This window comes from Drosophila miranda, chromosome 3, assembly GCF_003369915.1.
Source record: "Drosophila miranda strain MSH22 chromosome 3, D.miranda_PacBio2.1, whole genome shotgun sequence".
NCBI classification, from domain to species: Eukaryota; Metazoa; Arthropoda; class Insecta; order Diptera; family Drosophilidae; genus Drosophila; species Drosophila miranda.
Genome location: NC_046676.1, coordinates 18,243,997 through 18,268,206, shown reverse-complemented (window position 1 = coordinate 18,268,206; position 24,210 = coordinate 18,243,997). Strand labels below are relative to the sequence as shown.

The window sequence follows — 24,210 nt, the reverse complement described above, 5'->3', positions numbered from 1 at the left end:
TGTTTTTGATATTCCGTCGAATATTATTAGCTAGATAAAACATTTAGCCATGCCCACATAATTTTAGGCCATTGATGAATAAATTTTCTTCAAGATTGGCTAGTTGTTAGCCGTTGCTTTTATTGTATTTTGGCTAAAACATGGTTTTTATGAATGTTTGAAAATCTGCCGCACAAATCCAATTGAGATGGCAGTGCTTCGATAGTTGACGCAGCTGATTGATATCGATACTGCTATTGATTGTAAAATTGATATCGATATAATGTGCAGTGTGACCATGCGGTCATGGACATACATGCCTGAAAGTATGCTTCAATTTATGGTTTCGTCCGCTGCGAATGGCAAATATAGTTCTAGTGCTGCCGAAAATAGGAATTGATTTGCATTTCTGCTCGGCTTGAAATGTTTAAATGCGACTGTTTTTAAATTTAAAGGAATATATAAAGACTTCCATTAGTGATAGTTATTAAAATAGAGTTAACTTTAAAAAATTCGCACTGCCAATAGCGAAAGCGTATGTGTGTGGAGCCTCTCAGCAAGTAAAGGCGTGTGTACCATCATCTCCCTTGACCAATACAAAAACTCGGTGCAAAGGGAATGTAGGAGTGTGATCCTTCAACAGCCTGTAGTGGTTGGTAAAGTTATTAACTATATATGTATCTAACGCAGGAGTTTCAAAACGCGTGTGCTGTGGTCTTATTCCCAAAAAACGCAATCGGAAAAGTACGTGAAAAAGCGAAAATGTGTCTCCGCCAGCGATAACGGTACTTTAATGCGCTCTCTCTTGGCAAAAGATGAGCCGACAGCCGCACCTATAAAAGTGGGCGTTAGGTGTGCGTTCGCAGATAAAAAACAATTTGCTTGTTTGAAAGTGTGCAGCCTCCTTTGATTGTTTAAACAAATTCTAGGATAAATAAAAATAAATACTGTTCAAATACCAATACACACCTATATATACAGGCACGCACTCTCACACACAAGCACACTAACGCATGACATAAAGACAGAGAGAGAAAAAAGAAAGAAAGGAACAAGAAGCTCCAACCAAGCAGCATCGGCGCGTTGGAGAGATATGCGGGCAGAGAAGATTGAAAATAAACGTGTAGTAGAGAATTTTTGAGACACACACACACACAAACATCCGCCCACCCACACACGTTCTCTCATTCCTCTCACTCACTCTCTCTCTCTCTGTCATTTGCTCCATCCTTCTCTCTCGCTACTATCCCGTTTGCCGCCCACTTACAAACCTACACAACCACCCACTCACACACATACTCTTGTACATATATATGTATGCGCGAAGAGTGTAAGCTTTGTTGTTTCTGCTGCTGCTACTGCTGCTCTTGTTAGCCGCCGCCACGGTGGAGGCTGGCCTGGCTGCTTCTGCTGAAGCGCAAATGGCAGACCCTCTGAGCGGGCGCTGCTTGTGAGAATGTCGTAATGGCCAGAGAGGTAAGTGCGAAACGCTGCCCGCCCGTCGCCCCATGCACCGGCAGACGGTTAATCATTAATTGCTCCAAAATTGTCCTGCATCTTGCAGCGCCATCTATTCAATCAGCTGCTCCCATTACACACATACATTCTGCACACATCTTTATCTTTTATCTCTCATCTCTTTTAACCTCCTTTCAGCAAGCATGTTGCTTGAGAGCAGCTATCATAGTTCCCAAAGTTGCTGGTAACACTGTACACTTTTCACCGACGCTTTTTTTTTGTACTGTCGTGGGTTTTTATGTTTTTGTATAAAGCCACTGGCTTTCAGAAACCATCGGCGTGGAACGCCTGGATTGGATGGATTTTTTGGGGGAAAAAAAACGAAACTACTGGCGTACTTGCATCTTTTAATGCAGGGCTTAAGATTTAAATATGTTCTCTCATTTATAGATTTAATAAATTCGAATAGCAGCGGATGGTCCGCAACAGCTTGAAGCCGTTTTAGGCCTTCATTAGTCCTTCTCCCAGTGTGCGTTTCCCCCCTACTGCAAGGGTATTGCTTGTTTGTGTGTGTGCATGTTTTATGCAGTTTCTTCATTTCGTTTTGGTTTGCGGGTGAATAGCTTTGACCCAAATAACTGGGGTAATACTTACGCCCCACACAGATGTGCCCCCACCTCCCCTATGACTTTGTCCCATGTAACTGTAAGGTGGATTGTTGTTTTTGTAGCTCCTCTCAAAGGACAGAAATTTTGTGAATTTTTTGTTACCAAAAATTGTCAAAAATTCGTACACATTCCTGGAGCTTCTCTGGCAGCGCATAGACTCTGTTACATATTTAACAGCAATTGGGCGTGCATGTTAATTAAACCTCTCTCTTTCTCTCTCTATCTATCTCTCTCTTTCCTTGGCTTACTTTAATTAAATGCAGCCGAATACGTTACATTTGTGCCAATGTTAACAGTGTTCTGTGACAGACAACAGGGGAATGTTAGCTTGAAACGCAGAGAGCTACTCTCTCACTCTCGCTCTCTGCCCGTCCCGTGCCCCCTCAATAGACTCATTTCAGGACTGCCTTATACTGTTTTCAATCAAAAAGTGCAATGAAATTCTCTATTTTTCTTGAACAAACATTTGACAGACACCAACAGATCGATTCTGATTTAAGGCAAAATAAATATGTACACGTTCGTTAACAGAGATGTGTCGAACGAATCAAATGAAATCGAAAGCCAGATTCAGATTGAGGTTTCTCTGATGGCGATCCCAGATGGGGAAGGAATACTTGTGGAGCGTTCGTGTGGGGTGCGCGCGCGTTTTGTTAGCTTTAGCGCGCCCCGATTATATCACATTGATGCAAATGTAGGCCAAAGCACAGCCAAATGTTAACTGTGGAACAACACTGCCTGAAGCAGGAGAGTGGCCCGACCGTGGAGCATGGAGAGCCCTGCAGGCTGAGCAAAGTTTCAATAGAGAAGTAAAAATGCATTAAATGTTCTCGCAAATAAACGGTACAAGTTAATGTTTGTTTGAGCCAAGCAAACGGCTCTCCTCAAGCTCTCCATGCCTTAGCCTGCAGTCCAATTCGCTTTCACTCTCGCTTGGCTCTCTGCTTCTCTTTGGCACGCTCTTTGTCTGTCTGAAGGAAGCTTTGGGGCTGCATTTCACGCGCTCTCGTTCGTGCCGCTGCATGTGTCCCAGCCCCAACGGAAGCAGCAGCAGAAGAATTTCCCAGTTTGCTCTGCCAGGCAGCGTGCCATAGTCAGCAAGGATGCTACCTTCTTTTACCAGCTGCGTGATTCCGCTGCCTCTTCGTTAAAATATATTTAAACCCTAAAGTGGGCGTGACAGCTGCAACGGATCAGGGTCCCGCAGAGCAATCGAGCAAGGGTGTTTTTTTTTACCATAATTAGTTATAATAATCAAAAGTGAACAAAAACGTGGAGAAATTCATTGAAAATCAAAATTGAAATCCAAGGCGAGGCGAATGCACCACCAAATGAAAACGTCGACGGTTTCACGATTCGAGGCGGAGGCAGAGGCAGAGCGCCAGGCGCGTAGTAAAGTGAAAGTGCGAAGGTCAACCCGTGTATAGCTGGTGCTGGCGCTGGCTGTCCGCCCTGACCTGCCTCAAAACACGAGGCGACGCGCCCCAGAAGCGAAGCGAGAGAACAGTAGACCCTCCTCTGCTCCTTCGCCAGGCAGAGGCCCTTAAAAAAAAAAAAACAGTTAATTAAATCAAATACATTTTTACAACCAGAAAAAAAACCAAATTAAAACCATTTCGGGAGTGCAGTTTTTTTTACGTGCGTGCGTGTCTCCGTGTCTCCGTGTGTGTGTTTCCTTACATTTGTATGCCAGGCAATAACAGAAACTTTAACTTGAACGAATTTTCCCCCAAAATAAAGCAAACACATAAGCATTTAGCCAGCATTAACCGTACAACAATAAGCATAGGCAATAAGCTTTAATTTTATAAACTTTTCATCAAGTTTTCCAACGGTTTTTTGAACAGTGTACGTACGCGAAACTGCACCAATGACAATTTTATATAACGGTTTTTAAACAGAAACGAAAAGAGGAGAAGCGACCCGAACCGAATAGGGAAAGAGAAGAGAAGAGAAGCGAAGAGAATAGAGAGACAAGAGAAGCGAGAGACATTGGAAGCGTATGCAAAGCAAATTAGATTCGTTCTGAAAGCAAATGAGAAGCGAATCGAGTTACAGATTTTAAAGTGCATCGTAATTGAGTTGTTTAGCGAAAGAGTGAACACAATCAGCAGCATGCTTATGCTCCCATCAAAGGCAGTGTCCCATGTGCAGTGTTAGCCTTGAATCAAAATCGCATTAGACATACATAGCACATAGAGGGAAAGCCAAAGCACAGCCAAGAAGTCCAAGAATCCGGGCATAAACGTGGCTGGGAAGGGGGATACTAGTGTCTGCAGCAGCGCCGCCATGTGGTCGAACGCCCTGTGCACGCTGGGCGTGACGAAGCCGCTCTGCAACTGCCTCAGCATCAGACAAGTGGCAGCCGCAGCTGCGGCGGCTGCCCAGGTCACACAGGGGGGCGTGGCGGCTGCGGCTGGCGTAGGCGTGGGCGTGGGTGGTGCGGCCATCACAACGGGACCCACATCGATGTCCGGCGGCGGCGTGTCCTCTGGGGTAACAATGATCGATTCCATCTCACTCTCCCTACCACTATTACTCATCCATTCATTCATCGATTGCCGTGGATTCATTGAAATTTCAATTTCACACGCACACGGTTCCCCGATTCCCCGATTCCCCGATTCCCCGATCCGGATAAAATTAAACGAAAAAAGCCAAAAATAAAATCCAGAATACAGGAACCCCACTGTCTGTGGCCCCCATTCACATTCCAATTAGTTGAGGGGCACGTGTATTCCCCATTTCTTCTGGCTCTGTTTATTCATTTATTAATTTGAAATTTTATAATGCCTGCCCCTGCCCCTCTCTCCCTCCCTCTCTGCAATACGTGCGGCCATATGGCATTGGGCGCAGCACTGACCTATCCCACAGGACGGGGGCGAAAGTACCATTGAAAAAGAGAGCATGGAAAGAAATGAAATATTTTATGAAAACTTTCCGCTGTTTTGTTTTATTGTTGTTTTTTTTATTTTTTCTTCTGTTTTGTTTTTTTGGCGTCGAGCAGAAAATGTCAGAATGAATTTTTTGTAATTTTTCAAACATTTTATTTTTGCCACAGATGGATGATGGGTGGTGCTGGGTGAAAGCGAGAGAGGGAATGAGACAGAGACAGAGACAGAGAGAGAGAGAGAGAGAGCTTCTTCTTTTTATATTATTTAGCTCGTGTGCTGCACTCGTTACTGGGTCACTGGAGCGCCACACTCATGTCCTTGCAATACATTAAACATTGGAGCTGCCTCTTTTTCGCCTCGCTCTCCCTATCACTCTCCCCATCCTCCATTTTCCCGCCCCTTTTTCGCCTCTCTCGCTGCTGCTGCTGCTGTTATTGCATTTGCATTGCAGCTGCTGCTGCTGCTGCTGCATCTTGTTATTCTTCATCGCTTCCTCCATTCTGTTGCTGTTACTGTTATTCGATTAACAGCCCCAGCTGTGTCCCGCTGTTAGCCGTAGCGTTGCCCTCCACCCTCCACACGCCCTCTTCTTTTGTTGCTCCTTTTTGTGAGGATTTTAATTGGGATTTTTTACTGCATTTTCTGTTGTTTTTTTTTGTTGGGAAAAACTAGATCTGGGGAGATCCCTTCAATTAATTCCCTGCAAAAAAAAAACTGCACGGCCAGACCTCCTGCGGCGCCCTGCTGCTGGGGTGGCCTTGACATTTGCGCCCTTTTAACGAGCACAAACCACAATTAGTGGGCGGAAGATGTTATGACGCTGCCTGGGGGATGGATCTGCTCTGATATGCCACACCCACTTGTGAATTGGCTGCGCAGCGTGGCACAGGTGTCACGCCCCAGATGGAACTCCCATATACCATATTCCGACTGCACACACATGCTTCCACCCACATATGCGCCCTTCCACATATCTTCCACATCTTCCACTGTTCATCGCGTAAGCCGCCTGCGTCGACTAAGCTAATCTGGGCTCTGCTTTTCCTTTGCTCTTTCGCAGGAGTCTCGCGGCAAGAGACCACTGAAAATCTGGGACAGTTGGCGGAATGTGCGTAAAGGCGTTGTAGTTGGAACATTCGAGGAGCTCTTGGTGCGCGGCAAGGACAAGTTGGGGGTTCCTGCTTCAGAACCAGTGCGCGTTGTTCTGGAGTGCGATGGAACCCAAATCGAGGATGGCGAATACTTTCGCACCCTGGCCAACAATACGGTCTTGTTGCTGTTGAGGCAGGGCGAACGCTGGTATCCAACTGGAGTGGATGTCATAAAGGCTGGTGAGTGACACCCTTTATGGCCCTTTATCTCTGGTGAAAACCAAACTAATGTAATCTGTTGCAGCCATATCAGCTATACCGAAAATCGTCTGTGAGACGATCCATGCACTGGAACTGCATGATGAGACACCATCGTGGAAGATTATGGATAACAAAGGGCGTGTCACGGTCGTCTTGCACTGGGATCAGCGGCAGGGAGGGGGCAGTGGTGGAGGCGGCGGTGGGGGCGGCGTTGGCGGCGGCAACATATGCTCCGGCCTGGGGAGCAGCAACGGGCTGCTTTCCTCCGACAAGTACTCGCCCTCGAAGAAGGGCCTCTCCGCACAGAGTTCGCTGGACAACAAGTCGGTGTCGTCGCAGTCCTCGCAGCCGCGCTACGCCAGCCCCCAAATAACGGTGATCAGCGACGAGGGTCCGGCGAGTATATACCATCCCGGCGGAGTGGTCCTGCCGCCAGGAGTTGTGATACCCGGCGGCAGCAGGCGCCTGTCCAAGCAGGGCAGCTCCTTCGACAGCACCGTGGGTGTGGGGGCCGTGCACGTTCACACGCCGGAGTGCGCCCACCACGCCCATACGCCAAGCAGGGCCGGCAGCCCCAGCACCACGGAATGCGACTTCCACTGCTGCGCTCTGCACGAGGAGGGGCGGAAGATAGCCGTGCACAAGAGCGTGGCCACGTCGCCCATCCAGGACGGGAGCAGCAGTCCCCAGCCGGCAGCGACGCTGGCCATGTCATCATCGGTTATGGATCCTATGCTGGGCGGCAGCGGCAGTATGCGGCGCTCCTCGGGCACCAAGGGTCACGTGCGTTTCCTGGACATTGCCCCAGAGCGGGACAGCTCCGAGAGCGAGACGGAGAACACGGTGATGGAGGACGACAAGACGACGACCGAGAAATTTCTGCTGCTGATCGATCAGTTATCGGTGGACCAGAAGCGCCATCTCAGCATCAAGGATATCGGCATCATCCTGGAGCGCCTCAACTCTAAGATACTCGATGTGGAGCGTCTGGATCGCGAGTCCGAGTCGGATGACTGCTACAACTGGACGATAAAGGCAACAATACGCGGCGACGCGCTCCGCGAACTGGGCGTCATCTACAATGGCAACTACTACGCCATTTCTGAGCATCCCGGCTACAAGGAGGAGCTGGAGGAGAACGGCGAGGAGGTCGAGGAAGAGGAGGAAGAGGACGAGGAGGATAGAATTTAAACGCAACCAGATACGGGCAAACGCAAACGCAAACGCAAACCCATTCATAGCCACTAAAGAATAAACACAATTGCAGATAGCTAATGCTCAGAGAGGTATCAATAAACTAGCGCATTTTACAAATGGAAAACGAAAATAATTGGAAAAACGGGAGGCTACATCTCACACAGACAGACAGACACACACACACAAATGCATACAGACATATACATATATATAAAACTTAATATGAGAATATGAGAATATAATAATGCAAGTCGCACATTGTACGATAGTGAAGTAAGCATAACAAAAGTCAGTTCAGTCCCAAAAATCCACACACGAAACCAGAGAAAGACAAAGACAACACCCCCCCCATGTAAACGCAGTTTTTGTAGCACTTAGCGAGAGAATTCCTCAAGACGGGAAAAGCGATCCCAACCAAACAAGAGCACTTGCATACCTACCATTATAGTAACTTTCCCAGAGTCCCAAAATTCTCACCCACTTTGTTGTTATTGTTGTTGTATAAAAGTCATGTCATGTTCCGTGTACCGTATGCCAAACGAGCCTTATTTAGTTGGATAGCCCATATACATGCATATAGCCGACTCCGACTCCGACTACGAGCGTCACTTGCATAAGTCGAAATCTAATCTAAACCACGTGAACTCTAAGTTGCCAAAGAGAAGATAACAGAGACTATAAATTGTTGTTGAGAAGAAAAACGAAAAACAAAAAACGAAAAACCAAAGAACGAAGAAGAAAACTGTAACTGTAAACTGAATTCAAAATCTTCTAAATGTAAATCAGAATTGTTTGTACTCGTATTCCGTATTCCTATGTAGGAAGATCCTCAGTTCCTTCAATACTATCATATATACATATATTGTTATTTTCCCATAATCCCCCATTCAGAATCCTCATGCGAAACTGCCGTTACTTGTAGTGTTGTAAAACGTTCAACGTTCAAGTGAAATTTAAACGTAAAAAGCGTAAAAACAAGGGGAAACCATAAGAAAATGCCTGATATCGAAGTATTACATATTGTAGCCTATTGTCACACATTGAGTTGAGCACACACACACAACCCAACCCGTAGCCGATTCATCTACGTCCCATGTTCCTAGGCGGAAATATCAGAGAAGGGAGCAAATCGAAATTAGAATTATAGATGTGTGTGCATCAAGGAAAAAAACACTGCCAAACCCGACATCTCACTGTAGTAGATCATCATAGCCAGATCATGTCCAGTTCCGTTCCCCGTTGAGTTTAGGCTTCCCGATCCACTGTGATCGTTCGGGTGTCACGAGCAGCAACGGAAGGGGCCCCTCAGCATACAAATACATACAACCATACATACGAGTATAGGCAGAGTTAGGTAAGACGAAAAAAGCGTATCGATGTCATTGGTTAAGCTATAGAATTGTTATTGCAAATGCGAATGCAAATCGAAGTTGTACAGACGGTTTTCGGCTGCGATCGAGTCGAAACGAAGCACCAACCAACCAAAGCAATCGTTATGCCGCGTGACGATCGTATCAATCGTGTTTCTTCTCTTCCCTAGCAGTCGTAGCTGGTCTACGCTGCTCGCAACGATCTCGCTCGGTACCAATGGGCCTTAAACACACTCAACAGTTTCCAAACTTTCCGTTGTCTGATCGAAGTCTGTTCCGAACGATTCGAACAGCGTGCTCGTGCGCTTTGAGAAGCATAAAGAACCAAAAGAAAGCAAACAATGGACAAATAACGCAATCTCTTTCCACAGTTAAGATCAATCACACATCTGTGTTCTGCCAAAAAATAAATAAACAAAAATATAAAACAAAGAACAATGAACAATGAAAAACTAAGGTAATAACGAAATGAAATAAAATGAAATGATTCTTTAACATGCATTTGTCCAAGGCACAAACTAGGCATTAAACCGAAAAAGATATACATAGATAAAAGCGAGGCCCTAGTATGTATGTATAAATGAAAAATTGATAATTGATAACGATAATAAGTGGAAAGTTGAAGTCGAGCGAGGAGGAAGCCGAAAGCAGGAAAGCAGGATGGCGGTTGTGTGCAGCTCCGGAACGAAAGCGACAAAACGAGAACTCACAATTAGCAAACGGAAAACAAATTCATTAGCGTTGTTTTAATTTATTAGTAAGTCGAGAACGAATGCGCCCGTAATGTGCAACCCAAACACGATCATGATCATGAGATGAATACACAAATATACTATATATACTATATGTATATATGTATATATATACTGTATGATTAAGCCGCAGAGTACAGAGGGAGTGAAGTGGAGTGGAGTGGAGTGCAGGGGCAGTGGCAGTGGCAGTGGAGTCCGATCGAGTGAGGTGGAAATCGAGTGCCGATGAGCATTTCTGCGTATATATAGAATCGACCCATACCTATACGGCGTATACATATACATATGTATGCATGTGTAAATGCCCCAAGCAGCATTGCATAATAAGAATGAATAAAACGAGAGATTACGCAGCACATCGTATATGCACCACCAGCATACGGGTATACATGTGTGTATGATAACTCAGCTTCCATACTGATACAGACTTCTTCAACTGACTTCCATAATCATAATCATTGTTAACAATTAACTATAGAGGATAACGCTTTAAGAGACAAACCCACACCACACCAAACCACACGAATCTTGTTTCCCCATCAATCGTTGCGTTTTGGTTCAGTTAAGATTAGGTTCTGTTGTTGATCCCCAAAGGTCGTCCCGGAAGAGCGGTCCCGACCCTCAGACTCTCAGACTCGTCACACACTCTGTGTAAATGCAATCAGTTAGATTTATAAGATGAATAAACGAATGGAAAACCAAACAAAACAAAAAATGTGCTGCAAAGTAAGCGAAACGAACGAAAGAACCTCCTCCCCGCCAAATGCAATCAACTGTTTTGCAAGTACTCGGTAATGTAATATCCATACCAGAAGGCAGGGCAGGTGGCAGGCGGCATGCGGCAGGGGGATAAGCCTTAGAGGAAAGAGGAATGTCAAGTAATTGTTGCAGGCAGCCGAGAATGATGCCACATTATGCGTTAAATTGTTTTAATAGTGCGAATATTACGAATAAATTGATCAATTAGCATATACAACAAAACATAAAACAAAACGAAACGAAACAAAACAAAACAAAACAAAGAAGAAAACCAAACGACAAAACATATTGCAAATTGTTTTTATTCATTTTGTTAAACGATAAACAAAGGCATTAAAATAAAACTAAACTAAAGAAAAGAAAAGAAAAGAAGATCGAAACGAAGCGAGATTAACAACAAATATAACAGATTAACATTTATAAAAACAAATATATATAAATCGATATACACACACACACACACACACAGACACAGAAACACATGCAACATTGAGAAAGAAAAAAAATCATGAATTCAATTAAAGCAAAGTTTAAAGATCAAGGGCTCAAGTTTTGGGAGGAATCGAATCGAATCGAATTGAATAGGGAGGAGATGACTAATTTTCAGTTCAGGGCGAGGCGAAAGGCGAGAAGCGAAAAGGAATAGCGAGGAATGAGCGAGGGGATCGAGGAAATCGAGATAGGAGCTATTATTAAAACATTACGTTATATACATAATAATAATTATAATAAAAAGCATGGATAAACATTAAAAACATGTGACTAAGAAAACCACAAACACACACACACACACCCAAAAAACGGAAAAAAAAACAACTACAAAACAAACGAAAGCGAAACAAAAATTAAACACAAGTAAAAGTTCATATAACATTGAGAATCAACTAAAATTAAACAACATTTCACGATGAGTAAAAACGTAAAATAAAAGTAATACAAAACAAAAACGAAAACAAAACAAATAACAATAAAATTCGATTACAAAAACAAAAAAACAACAACAAAAACAAGAAACATGAACAAGAAAATTACAACAACAAAAGGTTATTTATGATGCGATTTAAACAATAAAAACGAAAAATAAATAAAACGAGAAAAAAAATACAAATTTAAACAGAATTTGAAATTGTCTTATAGATTAACCGGAACTGGTTGATAAACATCCACCCAACTCACGGCTGTTCGGCATATACAATACACACTATACAACGAGTATATGCATGTTGTGTACGTTTTTCGTGGGAGGGGATCCACACACGAATCGCACTGTTTATTAAACATCAGCGAGAACTAAAGGTTGTCTATATTCAACAGTAAATTAATGAGGCAAACATTGAGCAGTTTATTGCCTGCTCGGGGCACAGGCACGCTCAACTCTCGGGGATCTTTGCTCATACTCGCGATACGGCTTACAGTGCGTTTCATAGGCGCATATTGTGAAGGTCGGGTCGCCACTTCAGTGATAAACGATTTAGTTCACTTCTAAAAGCTCTAGAAATGGAAGTAATATTTCAACTATGACTTCGGGGAAACTTTCAATCACACAGTAGCTATGAAACGTACTGTTTTTTCTAGGAGGCACACGCACCCATTCAGGGCAATCGGCCACAATCAGTAAAGTAACAGTAACAGTTAAAGCTAAGGCCCTAATCATCACACAAAACAAAAAGTCAGTCGAGGAATTTGCTTAGGCAATTCAGAAACCGACAAAGAAGGGCATAAAGAAACAGCTCAGACAATATACTATATATAGTAGACATATTCGTACAGTTGTATAGTTTATATGTGGCTGTTACTCATCTTAGATAAGGCACTCATCGCCTAGAGGGGGGGTCTGTGCGAGCTGCGAGAACAGCAACGCAACGCAATGGACTGAACTGAAGCGAAGTGACGGTTGTGGGGCACATATTGTGGTTCTGTTTATGGGGGTAGTGTCGTCCAGTTAATTGAATTAAGTAAGTCACTTATCGAACGCGTGACTAACAGTTAATTGTTTGCTTCGATTAGCAATGTGTTTCGCTGTGCCCTCACTTACAATTGTCTGTTCATCAGATCATTCATCATATCTAGTATACATACTTTATCTAGGGTTCTGTGTGTCTGTGGCACATTTTTGTTTGTATGTATGTATACGGTATTGTCTTTATTCGTTGTTGTCTTATATAAGTTAACAAGTGCGTCTATGTATATTAAGTTAGTTGGCTTTGATTAGGATTACACTAGAGATTATCACTAAAACATGGAGGGTGACGACGTTGACTGGGCTGGATTAGATTTTGGACCCCCGGACTGGGCGCAAGAATAGGGAATTTCTGAAATAAATGAGCTGCTCTGCTGATCCCAGCCGCTTGGAGCTCACCCCGGGGTCTGCAGCTTGCTGCTGCTGCGCGAGAACAGCACCTTCTTCAGTATACTGGGCTGCCACTTGATGGAGCTCTTCTTGCTCTCCGACGTCGTGGAGATGTTTGAGCTGCTGGCGCTGAGCGTGCGCTCGCGCTCCGTGACATTGATGGTGCTAATTGAGTGCGCATGCCGCAACGGTTTGCCGGTAGTGCCGTTCAGGTTACGCGGCGTCTTGCCGAAGCTAATCTTTATTTTGCCAAACAACTTGTCCTTCCGCTTCGGCTTTGGCTCCGGCAGCGGGGCACTGGTGTCGCCTGTCATCGACACAATTGTGGCGTCCTCCTCAATGGCCTTGTAGCTGTAGTTGGGCAAATCGGTGACGTCTTTGTCGTTGATCTGTATCCGTATGTTGGGCGTGGTCACCCGCTGAGGCGGCACCTCCTCCGACGGCGAGGGTCTGTGCGGTGCATGTAGTGTACTTTGGTTTACTGAGAACAAGCCGGGAATGGAATATGAACTTACGTTTTCACCTGCCGCGTCGAGTATATGGAGAAGGCGTCCAGGTCGTGCAGCGATCGGGCCAGCTTGTCCCAGAAATTATATAGCTTGGAGTCGCCGGCGTACTGGATGTGTGTGTATATGCCCAGCGTCTGCGGTATGTGCATGTCGGACTTGTACAGAATGGGGATGATCTTGCGCGTGTGATTCTCTACAGGGGAACGAGGGGGACCTGTAATTGGGGCTTCTCTCATCTGGCATGCACATGGCACGGCACTCACCGATCTGTATCTTTTGGGTGAAGTTGACGAGGTACGTGTTCTCTGGACTCCGGAGAAACTCCTCCGTGAGCACAACGATCAAGTGATTACAGCGGGTGGCCATGAAGTGAGACAGCTGCACGTGCTCGAAGGGCACTCCCATTAGCATGTCGCGGTGCCGCAGGAAGAGCTGAAAGCGGACTCCCCTCCGGTTATTTGGGGGTCTCACACACAGACAATGGGAGTGATCGGGACTCACCTTGAGATTGTATCGCTCGGACTCCAGGTGGTTCATGATTTCCGTGGCGTGGTCGATGTCCGCCTCCGCGTACAAGACGCAGGCGTTGTATCTGGGCAGGGGCTGGCCCATCTGCACGCATCTCTGGTCATCGTCGCTCAGGATCTGGACGCTCTGACCCACTGTGATGTTGTTAGTGTTGGTATTGTTGGTGCTGCTCTTGTTGTTGTTGGTCTCTATGACAGTAGGCGGGCGGTGGGCTTCCACCAGAGCCTGCTGCTGTTCCTGCCTCACATTATAGCGCCTGGTGTCCTTGGCTGCACGGATCAGAGGGGGGATCATTTAAGATTAGCTAGTGACGGAAATGGGGACGTAGATTGCGGCCGGCACCTACTTAGATTCTCCTGAATGTCGTCGCACACATCCCAGCGATCGATGATGCCCAGGAAGTGCTCTAGGTGACCGACCTTGGCCGTTTCTGGATTCCGCTGATTCCAGCTGCTAAGCACCAGATCCATTGGATTGTTTGCATATTCCTCGACGAAGCCGCGCTGGTGTGCCAGGGCGGCGATGCCGCGCCAGTCCCGCTCGTAACCCTCCTCCGAGTGGAGTACCTTTTTGCGGTTGAGCATGCGGGCCAGTTGATTGCGCGTATCCGCACTTAGCTCCGATAGTGGGGTTTGATTAAAGCCCCCCGAGCCCGGCTCCTCCGGCACAACCATGTTCGGATAACGATAACGCTGCTGCCTATTCAGATTCCGATCCCAAGTCAAGCCACTGACGTCAGTGGCGCTGCTATGGGTATGATGGCTATGACTATGGGTATGGGAATGGGGGGTCGAGTGCTGCTGCTGCTGGCATACAAATCGAGGGCGCATTCGCACTTGCCGTTTATTTGATTGGAATAATTGGTGTTTGTGTGCCTCGGATATTTATCAACGATAGCAACCGTTTATCAGTGGGGATGGGAATGGAGATGGGGATGGGGACCAACAATAAAGAGAAGCGCGTGAGTGGCTATTGTTTTTTCGCGTTTTGGTTCCTCTTCACTTCACTTTTCCACACTCTTTGCTCTTCCGCCTCGTGAGTGTGTGGTGTGGTGTGCGGTTTGAGATCGCGGCCCCACGTTGCGGACGCGGGCGGATGGAACTGGATGTGACCGGGCGTACGCGCGAGGGTGGGTGCTGCGGGGGGCCGATGACGAACAGAACGGCCGTGCGCGAAATGTGCCGAGAGTGACCTCCAGCACCTTGCCGCGTCACCGTCACCAGAGAGCAAGCGCCGACCGTGTTGTTTATCTGTCTGCTCAGCCTTTTCGAGCGTCTGCGTTTTCGTCTGCTGCCTGCGCAGATGATTTTGTTTAAATATTTTTATACACCAGCAGCACTGACACTCACACTCACACGACCACTGCCACTAACACACACACACACACGCCTAAAACACAAAAATAAATTTTAATAGCGTTTTTCGAGACTGTCTGCGACCTGCTCTGGATGGATTGTTGTTTTTCTCTGCTGCGACTCGTTCTGGTTCTGCTTTTCGAATTTGTTTCTGCTTTCTGCTGCGTTGTCGCTCGCGCTTCTGCTCTTCCTCTTCGCAGCACTGTTGTTTATTTTGGTTCGTTTGTACTAAGAAAAACTATATGCACAGCTGCTGCTGCTTATATTCCATTCCTGCCCGATTTCGCGCACTATATTTGCTCTCCCTAATTGCCAATTAATTCGATTGTTCACTTTGTTTCATTTTCTTTTCTGCGCAACAGGCGATCGCAGCACCGGATAGATTATGTTTTACATTTTAACTACACATGTGCTACATATTAGCTACATATTGATGTGATTATAAGCAGCGACACCTGACGGGCGGAATGTTTACGTTTGTTGAAAAATACTGGAAAATACTACGAAATGTTAGAAAATACTCAAAATACAATAAAAAGTATAAACTATGCAAGGTGTGTGAGCTAGACATGGTGTCTAAGCTGGCAAGCAAATACCGTCCGACCATCGGAAATATTTCTCTCTTTTTCAAAATATACCGTTTCAGATATACCTGAATTGATTCTTCTTATCGACGCATAGTTTTTAAAATAATGTTGCTGTTGCTAACAGTCGACATAACATTCGACATGCCAGTCAGAACAACAGACGACTTAACAGTTCATGGAATGAAGTTCCAATTTCTGCTGATGGATGGCGCTAACGACTATTTAACATTGTGTCGAATGTAAGTGGGCTAAGCTCGGTTTTTCATCATACGACACGCTATCCAATATCTTTCCAAGAAGTGTTTGTTTCAACGATATTGCAAGCGTGAAGGACTTATACCAGGCGGACGAGCTGAAGGCCACAAGTTCACGCAGATCAACTTCTTCGTTAAGCAATCCCCTGAACCCTGAAAATAGCCACTGGAAGTATCCGTCCACCTGCTTGCCCCAGGAGCCCACCTGGGAGTATTACGCCGCCTGGGCGACATTGGGCACATTGAGATGTGAAACACGTGGAACAGCGAGGATCAGCGCATGTCGCAGACCGCAGCTACGAGCCGACCAAGCCCAAGTCACCTCGCGCAGCGTGTGCATCAGGTCCTGTGGCAAAGGACTACAAGCACATTTCTCCAATTATTGACTCTTTGCAGAAGTGGAGGCTGTACTCCTTCACCCAGCCGCCTGGTCTGTCCTGAATCTGTGCGAGTCCTACGACGCACCCAAGGCGGGTACCGTGGGAGTTGAACAACCTGGCTGCCACCATCTTGGAATCCTTTAACGGCATCTTGGGTCTCCTTCCCGGATACTAAAAGACGGAGATTTTGGCCTTTTGAAAGGTAAGTAAGTAGTTATTATATAGGCATTTTGCTATGGGACAGTGTTAGGTACACAAAGGAGGAATATAAATTATAGAGAAAGTAGAAAGGTTCAAGGGCATCGAATCCGTTTTTCAGGAAACACTTAAAAAATACCTCTAAACTATCACATTAGATTCATTGCAAAGGGATGACCTACCTGTTTGAGGGTTGTTTGAATCGCAACACGGGACCAATCGTAAAAACAGGTTCATTGACAGTAAGAGGGAGGAGAGAGAATATAAATGAGCGAAGGATCGATTTGAGAGGATTTTACATGGTTGAGAAACAGGATTGAGATCGAAGTTAGTTCACATTATCACCGATAGGTGGCGCCACCAAGTAGTAAGGATAAGGGACGGCCGTATATTTACTATAAGTAGCTTTAATTAATTTTTATGTCTCCCTATTATAATTTTATTCTTTGTGTGCTCCTGTATATATCTCCATTAATTTGTGTTCTCTTACCATTCAACCCTCTATACGGACATCTAGAAACCCAGTTTTCCAACCTATGTTTTTCTATAGGATGTAAATTTCAGAAACTTCACACATTTGTTTTCTCAATTCAATGTTTATAAAATATCCTATAAGTATTTATTTAACTTGACCAGTTAATAACATAGCAGTATTTATTTAACATGATCACGTAATAACATAGCAATATGATGCACACTTACATTCAACATGCTGCCAAGCTGCACATGCTTAAGCACATGTTGCTGCAACATGTTGCGAATTTGGCAATTCAGTATAAAATGCGAGCGTCCCGTATCCTTACTACTTGGTGGCGCTACCTATCGGTGATAATGTGAACTAACTTCGATCTCAATCCTGTTTCTCAACCATGTAAAATCCTCTCAAATCGATCCTTCGCTCATTTATATTCTCTCTCCTCCCTCTTACTGTCAATGAACCTGTTTTTACGATTGGTCCCGTGTTGCGATTCAAACAACCCTCAAACAGGTAGGTCATCCTTTTGCAATGAATCTAATGTGATAGTTTAGAGGTATTTTTTAAGTGTTTCCTGAAAAACGGATTCGATGCCCTTGAACCTTTCTACTTTCTCTATAATTTATATTCCTCCTTTGTGTACCTAACACTGTCCCATAGCAAAATGCCTATATAATAACTACTTAAGTACACCAAATATCCTCCCAAGCAAGAAGTAAACGCCCAGATAAATCTCTTCCATTTGTAAATTCAGTTTATTTTCATTTGTTTTTTGAATTCTTGTTGCGCATTTCAATACTTTTCCAATTACAAATACATTCTGAGATATACTACACATGTGACACAACTGTGATTTTGGTTTTAGTTTTCGCTTTCGCTTTTGATTCAACATTTTCTGCTTGATGAATAAAACGTCGAATGCGTTCAAATGTATTTTATTTTTTTTTCTTCATTTTTTCGTTTATATTTATTTATGCATTGTATTTGCTTTACTTTTCATTTATTTTCACTTTTATGTTTATTTTGAGCAACAATTAACAGTTAAAGTTGATTCCTTTGCGTCAAGTTGGAAGTTTTATCAGTTTTTTTCGCGTATGTGTTGTGTTTCTTTTCGGTTTTTTTTGAATTTTTATTTCAGTTGTTAATTAATTTAATGTTTATTTATGCGGTGTATTCATTTATTGTTTTTTTCCCATCCGTTTCCGCTTTCCTATTTACATTTGGGTGTGTGTGAGTGTGTGTTTTCTTTGTGTTCGTATTTTCATTGTAAATAATTGCTCAAAATGGATTTGGGCACCAAAGTCTCTCGTTCAAAGGCTAAAAAGTTTGATTTTGCGGGAAACAATTTTGATTGTTGTAATAATTAATATTCTGTTTGCGTTTGTTATGAGTATTTCCAGAATGTACGAGTACGAGTACGAACACCCCTCACTGGATTCGCCTCGGCTGTAGTTAGTTTTATTTATTGTTGTATAATAATTCAGCTTACAATTTACACACTTACATAGCTCTACGCATAATTACAGACAATTTATTTTAGCTATTAACTGTTTTTGGTTTCCTTTCTGGCGACTCTTCGCTTCATGAATCATGAATCATGGATCATGGATCATGCATCATGCGTTTGCTTTAGCACACGGTTTAAATTAGTTTTGCAAACCTAGTTAATACATACTCGTACAACCAGCTGCCATTTGCCATTTCCCATTTCCCTGTCTGAATCCCCCTAAATGCCATTACTAAGTATCGTACTTTTTCTCTTGTGTTGTGTCTTGTCATTATTTCATGTCTGGTCAAATGTGAAATTGATTCCTTGACCAAAATGCAAATCTTATAAATCTGTTTATCTCTGTATCTGTGCTTGTGTCGGTGTGTCTGTGTGTTTGTGTGTTGTTTTTTGTTTCTATCGCACTGGTAATGCTCTCAACACCGATCCGGTTTAATGCAATTTCAATGTTTATTTCTGAAATTGTATTTAGCTAATTTAAAGCTTTTCATTTCCTTAACTGAACACCTCTCCCCCCCTGAAACACCAATGTGTGTTTCCGTATGTCTGTGTTCCTACACGTATATGCATATGCATGTGTGTGTATGTACATATGGTAAGCCCCGCGGACCGTCTGCGTTTTCTTCATCTGTTTAGATCCAATTAATTGACTGCCCGCAACAGATTCGGGCACAAAACCTTTGGAAAATGTTTGCCGCCTGGCGAAACACTCAAAGGGAACTGGTAGACGGGGGGTAGGGGGGTGGTCTAGGGGGTCTTGCAAGCTGTCCAAAGCTGAAACCGATAGAATTTTGCTTCAAGCTAAATTTTTCGTCAAACCTGCAACTCAGTTAGCATAGGAAATATGAAAATATATAGTACCTACTACTATATACTCGTATGTATGTACATATATACTCGTATGTATGTATACCTGACCGGGGCAATGCGAATTCGAGAGTCTGCCCCTTGGGCCACAAATTAATTTCAACATTGAACACCTAAAAAAACATTTAACCTTTTAGCTTAGTTTCACTTAATGTAATGCCATTTAAAATTAATTCGACAACAAGCTCGTTTTGCACTTAAGTAACCGTTTCACATCGATACGCTAATTTACTAACATTTATTTACTCGTCTGCTATTTAGTTAGCTATTTAGTTATTTAGTTATGCTACACAAAAAAAATTATTCTCCCCGATTCTTCGCTCCAAATGCGAATGAAACTATTGAATATTCCGCTCCCTTGGGATTTTCCAGCTATGCATTGTATTAGAATTATTGTTATCATTATGCAAATTGTATTTATTCGAAATGTATCTCTGGAATACTCGTACTGTAAGTTTCCTTTGCCTTTTCCTAGTTCCTCTTCCTGTTCTTCTTAGATTTACAAAAACTTTTCGTTTCGTTTCGATTCGTGTCGTGTGTTTTGCTTTACTTCTTTCTTTAACATTTATTTGGGAGTACTTGTTTCAGTTAACAACTTAGTTTCAAATACACATAACTATAGGTTTATTGACCAACTTTAGTTTCCTATCGACGCCACCCGTTCGAGGAGGAAAAACCAAATGGGACAACTTGAGCAAAGAAAAAATTGAAACCATTTTGTTAATCCGAACTGAACAATCGAAACCTTGGCTCAATTTTCTTGTTAAGGGAAGTGGTGGCGTCGCTCCTCAATCTCATCGAGGGATCAAGCCCCAAGCACAACAATTACGATACAAACAAGACAGTCCTTTCCGGTGCGTTCTGGGAATACATCAAAAGAAAATCATCATTAAAGCAAATCGAAAAATTAATCTTTCGTGGGCAAACCAGATCGGACTGTACCTGAACATTTACTATATTGTACATACAATGCCATTGCAGCAACTCTACTAACAACGTTTTTTGACTATTGACTCTTACTTAGCACTAGACTGGATCACTTTTGGTTTTACTTTAATGTGTAATGTTTAATGTTTAATCATTAGTGTTTAATGTTTAATGTTTAATGTTTAACGTTTACTTTAGTTCAATTCGCGACTCCTCTGATCGTCTAACAATGGTGTGCATCTAACCGGATGCTGCTCTCTCCTCTCTCCTCTCACCTTTCATTTAGATACAAAAAAAGTGATTTCTCCTGGGGGAGGCAGAAGCCTTCATTTTGTTTTTCTCGAGTACTTCGGAGTGCTGCTCCTCCATTCCTTTGATTTGTTTTTTTTTTGTTTGTTTTATTATTTTACCTTTGTGCGCATAACATTTGTGTGTGTAGGGGGGGTGGGGGAAGATAGCAGGGCACCTGGAAGAAGGAAGGAAAGAGTACTTCCCCTGTTTGACTGCCACAACTCTTGTTGCCGCTTCTGACACACAGCCATCTTGTTGCGGTATCTCATCCGGTGGCATCTGCCCCACTCGGCGGGTGTCACTTCCTTCCCTCCGCCTGCTTATTGTGGCCTGCTCCTGCTGCTCCTGCTGCCGTTGCTGCTGTTGCTCCTGCTCGGTTGTTATGGAACGTGCATCAACTGTTGGCGCTGCAGCATCAGCTCCGTTCGGTTCTTCATCATCCGCGTGCGCTCCATGTTCTCCCGTATGTTCCGCTCGTTCTCCTGCCGGACTGCCGAAGGCGAGAGAGGAAGAGAGAGTGGATAGTATCAGTGGAAGGGTAAATAATGGGCTCTGCATGCCACAAAAACAAAACTACTCAATTCTTAAGTCTAACTCTAATGGAACAAGCTACAGATGCGACATCTGTAGATACTAGTCGAAGATTCACTGCACGCTCGTTGTTATCCAGTTGCATATCGTTTAAACTGCAGTTGAAGTAAATGCCTGTTGATGAATTCTTGAATATAACTTTCATCAATCCAGACTATTTACTTTAAGCACAGTCCAACATTATTTCTGTGTGTGTTCGTGTTGCATTTCCCGGTGTTTCGGTTATGGATATGGTTACGGTTACGGCAGCCGTTTCCGTTTCCGTTTCCGTTTCCGTGTCCGTTTCCACTTTTTGTATTTCGTTTGTTTTTGGTTATCGCGCTCGGATATGACACGATATATGTACGTATTGTTCGAGCATGTGTCTTCCCTCCCCGCTCCCCCGTTGTGGACACACTGTCACGTGCTCCTGCCCCAGCCTTGTGTTGGGCACCCCTCCCCCCTTCGGATTGTCGTCGCGGTTGTTGTTTGTTCAACGCTTTTGTGCATTTTACAGCAGTTTTAATTAACGCTGAACAAATTGGTAGATGGGAATTGGGAGATGGGCGATGGAAAACGGGAATGGGGATGAGTCCTGTACGGGTATTTCCTTGTTGGTGTTGTGTAAAGTGTCAAAATTTGTTTGCCAATCAATCACAAGCACACGGATACAAACGCACACAGATACACTCGTATCTGTACATTTACAGACAGGTCACAGTTGTTGCTTCAGTCCATCCAGGAGTTTGATAGCGTGCCCCCCCCCACCCCAGCCCCTGGGGCACCACCTACAATTTATAGTATACATTCGCAATTGTAATTTGATTGATTTGCTTAGTCTCGGCGACCCTTGCCCTTCCCCTTTCCATGGACTCCCTCCCCTCGCCTAGTAGAATTGCTAATTTTTTTGCCTGCCTTCCACTGCACTTTGTTGCCGGCATTCTGCGAAATGAGCTCGCACCAGAAATTTAATTAAAAAATACTTGCCCTAAAAGGCCACCAAACCAGCCAACACAAACACAAGCGCAAACATACCCACACATACACACGCAGGCACACACAGAGGCAAGGACAGTGCAAACATTTGAGTAATTTCTACATTTACGCTTTCATTTAATTGCAAAAATTAGTAATAACATTTTAAGCTTCAGCAGCAACAGCAACGGAAACAGCAACACCCTCAGTGGCAGCCACATGGGGAGTGGTGAGTGGGGAGGGCGGGGAGGGGAAGGCGACTTTAAAGTGCTGCAACTGCAGTCTGGATGCAGCCGCATCACACATGGCTGCTGCTGTCGTCATCAAACTCATCTGTGTAAGTGGAGCAAAGGCCGCAAACTCATACATACAAACACATAGAGTACACATAGAGAGAGCGAGAGAGTGGGGGACGAGGACCATGGCTAAACTCTGTCCAGGCATGAATCCCCTGGTCCGTTCTCGGTCCCGTGCTTGTGCCTTTGCATAGTCTATGAGGCGTAATCGCAACGTGTTAATGCCCAGGAAGGCAGGTTGCAGGGCCTGTAGATGCAGGGGCAGGGGTAGGGGCAGAATGGGGGCCTGGTGGCCCAGGTGATGATGCCTGCCATTATTCACTTGGCCAAGTGCTGTTTGCGGCTGCTTTGTTGCTGCTGCTGCTGCTTCGGCTGATGCTGTTGTGGCAAGTATGAGCTACTCAGCACAATGCCCCTGCCTCGTCTTTCTTTCGGCTTGGCTTCCCCACCGGCTGCAGGGGCATGACCAGAGACTAACTGGACATAATGTCCCCATTTTGTATTCATATTCATGATCATCATTAAAAAGGCGCTCCATGCTGTCGTTAGAATTAGATTAAAGCATCATTAACTGACGGATATCTTCAGCGTGGTCTTCAAACTCGAATCTGTAGGTATTACCCATAGAACTACGAACTATTTTTACAACCTATCGTTGAATTGTTATGTGTGATGATAAGCGACTACGGCCCGGTTTTTATGTGGCTTCTTCTACAGAGTGACTCCTAGTCGAGCCACATTCTGCGGTCCTCTAAGGACATTTGCTCAGCCCTGTGCGTGTCCGTTGGGGGGGCAGCACGGCCTACCCGGTCGCGTGTCAGTGCGCACGTGCTGGTGTGTGGGGGCGGGAAGGGGGAGGCGGAGGCGGAGGGGGAAGCACTGTGAGAGACCAATTAACATATAACTTTCCCACAGGTAAACAAGTTAAATTGTTAACAGCCATTATGGGGCGCTCATAAATGCTGCCGACCAACTTTCTGCCACACCCTCCCCTGTCTCCCCTGTCTCCTCGGTCGCCCTTCTCCTTCTATTCTCGGGGTTTGCCTCAGTCTCGCTCAATCATTCTGTGGCTCTTTGTCTTTCATGTTGTTTAATTATAAATGTGGTGTTGAAAGCAAAAGCTCTCTGCTCCAATGTCCCTACTCCCTCGCCCCGTTGTGTTCCCCAGCCTAACTATCTCGACAGTTGCTTTTGTTGGCGCTGCTTCTTCTAGCCTGTTGCTGCCCCACAACTGCTGCCCCCACGCCACCCCCCCACCCCCACCAGTGGGTGCCTCTACACCTGGGCCTGGCGGATGAAGGGCGAGGACTAATTAGTTGCCTGGGACTGGGAATTGCTGCCTTCTACTATTGTGCCTTTAAATTGAATTTATTGATGCACTTTTCTGGCTTCCACTCTACCCCATGGGCTTTCATTACCCACTGGAGAATGGAAATAATAGAACAGGTGGGCTTTCAATTCGGAATGGACAACAATCGTTTTTAATTGCTATTGCGGATAAAAGAGTGGATATTAATTGCGTGATCACCTCGTATTACATCTTGCTCTTGAAAATTGTAATCTGCTTCAACGATTGATTAACTGAGAATAAATCGCAGTGGAAGGAGGAAAATCTGAGATGTAGAATGGAGACTAGATTACTCTTCAATGAGGCTACATAGAACTGGGACTCCCTCTCTCTTCTCAGCTCGATTTTCTCCTCATATAAAGGT

The 24,210-nt window shown here is 44.5% G+C and overlaps 3 protein-coding genes across 8 annotated transcripts in view; 1 reads left to right on the top strand and 2 right to left on the bottom strand.

Annotated features, from left to right (window-relative positions):
• Positions 1-338: 338 nt before the first annotated feature.
• LOC117187886 lies at positions 339-10,717 on the top strand. 2 transcript variants are annotated; one of them, XM_033390815.1, is made up of 3 exons: positions 339-1,455; positions 6,060-6,330; positions 6,395-10,717. In XM_033390815.1, exons 1-3 carry the CDS (start codon positions 1,444-1,446, stop codon positions 7,540-7,542), a joined length of 1,431 nt encoding a protein of 476 aa, XP_033246706.1. In that variant the 5' UTR covers positions 339-1,443; the 3' UTR covers positions 7,543-10,717. The 2 variants fall into 2 exon arrangements, with proteins under 2 accessions (XP_033246706.1, XP_033246705.1); XM_033390814.1 differs by lacking the exon at positions 339-1,455 and adding an exon at positions 4,081-4,601.
• A 1,836-nt stretch (positions 10,718-12,553) lies between these two features.
• On the bottom strand, positions 12,554-15,570 carry LOC108160497 (myeloid differentiation primary response protein MyD88). Its single transcript, XM_017294533.2, has 5 exons — positions 14,163-15,570; positions 13,790-14,085; positions 13,552-13,720; positions 13,295-13,481; positions 12,554-13,229 (listed from the first exon to the last, which is right to left on the bottom strand). Exons 1-5 carry the CDS (start codon positions 14,644-14,646, stop codon positions 12,785-12,787), a joined length of 1,581 nt encoding a protein of 526 aa, XP_017150022.1. The 5' UTR covers positions 14,647-15,570; the 3' UTR covers positions 12,554-12,784.
• A 2,231-nt stretch (positions 15,571-17,801) lies between these two features.
• Positions 17,802-24,210, bottom strand: part of LOC108159273 — a 69,797-nt gene continuing 63,388 nt past the window's right edge. For 3 of the 5 annotated variants that reach the window (XR_004472607.1, XR_004472606.1, XR_004472608.1), the window contains exon 4: positions 21,058-21,147. Coding sequence is in view for 2 of the 5 variants with exons in the window: in XM_017292433.2 (XP_017147922.1) it covers positions 21,038-21,147 (110 nt within the window). In the remaining 3 variants the exon portion in view is untranslated. Of the gene's footprint in view, positions 21,148-24,210 lie in introns of all 5 variants that reach the window. The other 2 variants (XM_017292433.2, XM_017292432.2) reach the window with 1 other exon arrangement.